The sequence below is a fragment of the Scyliorhinus torazame genome, chromosome 2 (assembly GCF_047496885.1).
Source record: "Scyliorhinus torazame isolate Kashiwa2021f chromosome 2, sScyTor2.1, whole genome shotgun sequence".
In the NCBI taxonomy this organism is placed as follows: domain Eukaryota; kingdom Metazoa; phylum Chordata; class Chondrichthyes; order Carcharhiniformes; family Scyliorhinidae; genus Scyliorhinus; species Scyliorhinus torazame.
Window position 1 is genome coordinate 315244497 of NC_092708.1, and position 7329 is coordinate 315251825.

General features: G+C 45.6%; 1 protein-coding gene across 1 annotated transcript in view; it reads left to right on the top strand.

The window, feature by feature from the left end:
- The window catches only part of LOC140399701 (potassium channel, subfamily K, member 16-like), a 31611-nt gene extending 27744 nt beyond the window's left edge, over positions 1 to 3867 (top strand). Inside the window, exon 6 of the mRNA XM_072489235.1 lies at positions 1259 to 3867. Coding sequence (XP_072345336.1) covers positions 1259 to 1641 — 383 coding nt within the window. The 3' untranslated portion in view covers positions 1642 to 3867. The remainder of the gene's footprint in view (positions 1 to 1258) is intronic.
- The last annotated feature ends 3462 nt before the right edge of the window (positions 3868 to 7329 follow it).

The window sequence follows — 7329 nt, forward strand, 5'->3', positions numbered from 1 at the left end:
CCAGCCATGACAAATTTCTACCAAAGACATGCAGTGTGTGATGTCGCAAGAGGCTGGGGATTGTGATAGGTGGGGTAGTGTTCACTCAATTGTATAGAACAAAGAGAGCAAAGAGCAATACAGCACAGGAACAGGCCTATCGGCCCTCCAAGCCTGTACCAATCATGATACCAACCTTTGCCAAAACCCTCAGCACTTCCTTGTGCCGGATCCCTCTATACCGATCTTATCCATGTTTTTGTCAAGATGCCTTTTGAATGCTGTCATTGTATCTGCTTCCACAACTTCCCCTGGCAACGTGTTCCAGGCACACCCCACCCTCTGCGTAAAAAAAAAAACCTGCCTCGCACATCTCCCCTAAACTTTGCCCCACAGATCTTAAACCTATGCCTCCTGGTGACTGACCCCTCCACCCTGCCCATCCACCCTACCCATGCCCCTCATAATCTTGTAGACCTCTTATCAGGGCACCCCTCAATCTCTGTCTTTCTAATGAAAATAGTCCGAGTCTATTCAGCCTCTCCACATAACTAACACCCTCCAGACCAGGCAACATCCTGGTAAACCTCCTCTGCACCCCTTCCAAAGCCTCCACATCCTTCTGGCAGTGTGGCGACCAGAATTGTGCGCAATATTCCAAGTGCGGCCTTACCAAGGTTATATACAACTGTAGCATGACTTGCCAGTTTTTATACTCTATGCCCCATCCAATGAAGGCAAGCATTCCGTATTCTTTCTAGACTACTCTGTCCACTTATGTTGCCACCTTCAAAGATCTGTGGACCTGCACGCACAGATCTCTCTGACTTTCTATATTCCTAAGAGTTTTACCATTTACGGTATATTTCCCTTCTATGTTAGACCTACCAAAATGCATTACCTCACATTTGTCCGGATTAAACTCCATTTGCCATTTCTCTGCCCAAGTCTCCAACCTATCTATGTTCTGCTGTATCTTCTGACAATCCTCAACATTCTCTGCCACAAAGCAGAACTCAGTGATGTGCTTGTTATAGTCGAGCAAGGCTACACAGCTGATTCTCATTGCAGTGATAGGTGTTTTCCATCAACTGGCATGTGACTTCCGGGTTAACTTCCTATGGCCATCCTGGTAGGGGTAAACTATATCAACAATTTGGAGAATCTTATGAGAAAAGTACCGCCCTTCCCCTGTTTTCTGTTTTACCTTATTGTAGATTCACAGTATTTAGTTTTTCGTTTAATTTCTAAGGTAAACTGGTCATATCTATGCCACCAGGTGCTGACCCCCACAGGACATTCCATAGATTTTACCGGGCATTGGTTGCAATCTGGATCCTCTTCGGGATAGCATGGCTGGCACTTCTTTTTAACTTACTGACCGTCTTTATGGAGGACACTGAAAAGAAAATTTCAGAAATTAAGAATAAGAAAAAAGCAGCAAAGGAAAAAATGAACTTTAAATATGACGCAAATGCAAATTCGAGTTCAGAAAATGTCTCCATATTATCAGGTTCAGAGACAGGTGTGAGGAAAGGAGCTCAGAAACCTTTGAAACAGCAAGAATCTTCACATGTTGATTTGAAACTAATAGCTTCGGATCATGATCAAGAGGAAACAAAGCCTGAGCCAGAGAAGAATACAGGCCAAGAAACACCATAGAATATAATTCATCCAATTATTTCAAACTCTAGGAAGACATGATTTCCTCAGTAGAAGATATCACAAGATCACTGATAAATGTTGATGAGCAGCATTTAAAGCAACAATGGGAAAAGTTTTTTTAAATTTTCACTGACTGGGTGATAAACTGGCAGAATGAATTGTCCACTCATTATAAATTTCAAGCGATGTGTCTTGCTGTCATTGGCTGTGGGGATAGGAGTGGCGAGCCATCGGAAGTATTGTGGAATTAGGGAGTGCACCTAATCCTTCTGGCTCCACGGTAATTCCTTGCTTTGAAATTGACTGGCCAAAGATTTGTGAGTGGACGTTAAATATATTTTCAGAAAAATATATTATTAAATATATTTTATATTTTCAAGTTTATTCTTGCTCTGGAAGATATTAGGAGATTTGCCAATACATGTAATATGCTGAAGTGGGTGTCAGTAATGTATGGAATCGTTAAAGCATTGTAAAATCAAATTTAAGCCTGTGTGAAACATACTGCGGGTGAATTTCCACTCATTTGCCATGGCTATTTATGCTGTTTTCATAGTTTCCACTGCAATTATGAGACTACTGTGCCGTACCTTGAGAATTTACAATTTGAATGAAGTTAATTATGAATCATGATATGGATGATATAGAATTGTTCATTTTTTTTCAATCAAATATTCAATTGTTTCTACATGTTTCAGATACAATTATGTTTCATCTTCATTGGGTGTTGCAGTTGTTAACACTGCTGCCTCACCGTGCTGAGGATCGGGTTCGATCCCGGCCCCGGGTCACTGTCCGTGTGGAGTTTGCACATTCTCCCCGTGTCTGTGTGGGTTTCCCCCCACAACCCAAAAGATGTGCAGAGACGGTGGATTGGCCATGCTAAATTGCCCCTTAATTTGAAAAATAATTTTTAAAAATTATTCATTTTCATATAATACAATACGAGAGTCCCACATTGAGACACTAGATGGTCCATACATTATTGAAGGGGTTAAAAGAAATTTGAACAGCAAGCAGGACAGAGGAGTGGGCAGGACTAACCACAGGTAAATCACGTGCTATCATGTATTTGTGCATTAGTAGTGATTGGGCAATGTGATGTTAACAAGTGAATGGATAATATAATCATATGCACTAAGTTGGAATGCAATGAAGTAATCTAACCTTGTTGACACAATTGGGCTGAGATAGCAGAACACCACTGTAACTTGCTGATTGGTGAAAATTAAAAATATCACTTGTCTGTATATCAGTATTAAACTGGTAGTCTTTTTTAGTTTTTCAGGGAACTCCTGCTCCATCTTGGATAGATATGAGATCTCTCGCACTACCTGTATGATTAAGGTTTGAACAGCGAAACACTGGGGGCGGGATTCTCCACCCCGCGCATCCGTTTTCTGGTGCGGTGCGCCCATAGTGTTCAATTCTGGTCACCACACTACCAGAAGGATGTGGAGGCTTTAGAGAGGGTGCAGAAGAGGTTCACCAGGATGTTGCCTGGTATGGAGGGCAATAGCTATGAGGAGAGGTTGAATAAACTCGGTTTGTTCGCACTGGAAAGGAGGTTGAGGGGCGACGTGATGGAGGTCTACAAAATTATGAGGGGCATAGACAGAGTGGATAGTCAGAGGCTTTTCCCCAGGGTAGATGGGTCAATTACTAGGGGTGCGAGGGGCAAGGTTTAGAGGAGATGTACGACATACGTTTTTTTTACACAGAGGGTAGTGGGTGCCTGGAACTCACTGCCGGAGGAGGTGGTGGAAGCAGGGACGATAGTGACATTTAAGGGGCATCTTGACAAATACATGAATAGGATGGGAATAGAGGGATACGGACCCAGGCAGTGTAGAAGATTTTAGTTCAGACGGGCAGCATGGTCGGCATGAGCTTGGAGGGCCGAAGGGCCTGTTCCTGTGCTGTACTTTTCTTTGTTCTTTGCCAGCAGCGGGATCCTCCGTCCTGGCAGCCGGCCAATGGCGTTTCCCATTGTGGGCACCCCCACTCCATTGGGAAATCCATGGCCGTGAGTGTGCTGCCGGCGAAAAGGAAGATCCCGACAATGGAGAATCCAGCCTCTTTAAGGTCGTGCGGAATGGGAGTAGATCCTTATCCCCCTGCTGTTACAATATATGCATCATGTACTGGATTCATTTACTGTTACATTGCATCGATTTTTGTATTCAACTTTTACAATGATAAATAAAACTTTATTACAAATTTTCCATTATAAATAATCTGTTTCACTTATTTTATATAAGCCATAATCATCGGCATGGTTTCCTCAAATTTTCCTTGTAATATTTTACCATATCTACCTGCTTTCAAGCTACTATCATGGACTGAATGCATGTGCTTTTGTTGCTGCCCACAATCAGTATGTTTTGTGTGGAAAATGGTGTGTCTTATCATTGGATTGTGTACTCCATTTAAATTATTCAACAGCAAGCTTGCATGAGTTTAAAATAAAGAAGGTTATTCATTTCCATACACTTACCCAACACATTTACAGGTTACAGTTACTTCAATCTCTGATTTGTGATTTCTGGTCTCCCATGTGACAGGCCTATGGTTTCTTGAATGAATTTGATGTTGAAGTGAGGGTCTTGTAAAGTGAAAGTTCACAGCAGGTTGTGCTGTTTCTTGTAGTTGAATATCTAAGAGATTTGAGTCTCAGGTAAACTTGAAAACTGGAACAGGTTAAATATTTTGGCTGCTTGATGACTTGAGCCTAGTTTCAAATTGGTTGACGACGGATGGTTTTCATGATTTTCCAGTTCCCGAATAGTAAGGATGGAGTCCCTGAACCCAGTTTCTGTCACCTGAACATTAAGTTAACACATCAGAGGCTCACACAATCTGGTTTGGAATGGGGAGGCCATATTGATACAAAAGGAATTTGATAGCAGCCTTTTTGAGTTTCAGTCTTCTCTTTTCTCCAGGATGGAACGAGACATGCAATTTGAAAATGCCATTCGTTTTTCGGTGTTGGCCCATCCTTAAACAATCAGATGCAAGAAAGCCACAGATGACTGTGAGGCACCCTCACCTGTTTCCATATTTAATTAGATAATCACCAGAGACTTTGTCGGGCATCCAAATGTCACATGATTTGCAGCAACCAGCTTAACAGCTTGTTTGTGTCCAATTTGTAAAATTGTCAGACAGAATTTGTGTTCTTTTATTATCCATACTCTATATTTGGCATGGAAAGGGTTTTTAAAAAAATCTTTGGAGTATCCTTGGAGTAAATAACTTAACTGCAAGCTCTTGTGAGTTTAAAAATAAAGGTTATGGGCAAGATCTACCAGCTGCATCGTGCTCGAATGGGAGTGTGATGTGGCCAGTAGATGCCAGGTGTAGCCTCCCGTGGGCTGCCCGACAGCCAGTACGCCTCCCGAGATCTACCAAGGTCTCGCAAGGTGTCGGAGTCTGGATCCTGCCCATAATGTGACCAAACCCACACAATTAAGTAGGTCTGAAAACCAACTTAAGGCCTACTCGCCTGGGATCAATCGGCCTCCCGGCATCTAATGGCATCCCCAGGGAGTCTCCAGCTGGGCGCCGTTCAGTACTGGTCCTCACAAACATGGACCAGATGGGGCGGCACATGGAGGGTCTCCTAGGCCTTTGGAAGCCCCTGGATGGTCAGGAATAGGGCAGGGTGGCCCCCTAACCCTCCCTCTGGAATGTGGGCACCTTGGTAGTGCCAACCTGGCAGTGCCAAGGTGACACTGCAAAGTCAGCAGGATCATTGCCAGGATGGCAGTGCAAGGATGCCAGGCTGGTACTACCAAGGGTTAGAGCCCGATGGGGGCCATGTCAATGAAAGTAGGGTGGAGGGCGGTATGAATGGTGGGGAGGTGCAGAGCAGGTAAGAAAGGGCCTTTGGGAAGTTGGGGGCGGGTGACTGGTGGGGGTCCAGGAAGGGGGGGGGGCTCCCAGGGACCACAAAGCAGGTGTCCTCAATTGGGGGGGTATGGGGTAATGCACATATGTTTGGGGGACCCGCAAGCTCACTTAGTGATTGGGGCACCCTTTCAAAATAGTGGCCCGATCTCTGAGGAGCTGGCCTGGTCAGTGAGTTCAGCTCCCCAGTGATTCAAGTGTGGAATAAACGGGTGAGAAACTCTCCAGGGCCCAAAAAGATGATTAAGGGTGCGATTCTCCGGAAAGATTTCTAAGTGTGGTAACGAGCAGGAATTGCTGCGAGCTTCCCAGCGCTTGACATTAATTGGTCCACTTAATGAAGCCTCATGGGCTTCTCTCCGGAAATGAAGGCTCACCAGCTGATTCGCTGGGTCAGCGCCCACCAGCACCGCCGCGAATGAGGTTGAGCACCACTTGCTCAGCCAACCCCAGCAAGCTCGCAACAATGGCACTGAGGACACGAGCCCCATAATTCGGGCATGCTGACCTGGGGAGGCCGTTAGACACAGTGGAGCCCAGGAGAGATGTCCTGCTCCCCCGAGGGTCCAGGAGTGTCAGCCATAGGGCAGCCAGTGCTGAGCAGCAACTGTGGGTGCCAGGAGTGTGACCAGGAGGACTGGCCTCCAGTGCAGGAAGAAGGTCAATGACCTAAATCGGGCAGCCCCCCTTCCTGGACCCCCACTAGTCACCAGCCCCCAACCTCCCAAAGGCCCCTTCTTACCTGCCCGGGCTCTTTGTCTGTGAGCAAAGATGGCAACTCACCTCCTCGGCTCCCCACTGAAGCACTTCCGCCAGGTTCACGTTTTTCAAAAGGAGTACTAATTGGCGCCAGCGTGAGCACTTGTTGGGGAGGCCGCTGAATGACAGGAGGCTGTTGGATATGGGGTGGCTCCTGTTAATTGTATGGAAATGGACTTAAGTGGTGATAATTGGTTTCTCGCCACGCTACGGCGAGATCCTGATTTCGCCTACGGGAGTGGGCCGGTTATATCACAAACTGTATGAGGCCCGGCGCGGTTCTCGTTTTTGGCCTCTCCTGCTATTCACCGGCCGCGTTTCGCTTGAGTGTGATTAGATAGCAGTGGGGAACCTGCCGGCAGAACCGGTGGGAAACTCCACCACATGTGACACTTAGGGTGCGATCCAACAGAAAAGCATCTAGGTATTTTCCCGCACTTATCCCAAATTAACTGCAACATCACACACAGGAACTCTCACTCACAAAGTCTCGTCGTAATTGATAGTGCATCACTCACTTGTTATAATTTGTTCTTCAGTCACAAAGTAGAGGAGGAATTTGGAGCCACTCTCTCCTTAACATAGGTGTGATATCCCGCACGTGGCCTACAGGGTGAGAATGATTATCTTCCCCATGGACCTTGCGGAGTACGAGTCCTCTGCTATGGGCGTGGGACCTCTATTAACCAATGTATAAAAGGTCGGCCAGTAAGACATCGACCAGAAAGAAACCTGGTAAGGATCTACCAGGCTGTGTATATATTGTGCTGTAAATAAAACTTTGTTTCTTTATTTTACTTGGTGTGGACTCTCCGTGCTCTTATTAAAATAGGTTTATTCACAAAGACCTGAGAACACAGGTACAGACTGCCTATCCTCTCCCCGGCACACAGATGGGAACTGGCTCTGAAAAAGACTTAAGAATAATGCTCCAAGCTTTCCCCAGTTAGTAACAGCTGCACTCACTCACAATGCGAGTATTGCACTTCACTGTAACAGGCTCGCAACATTAACATC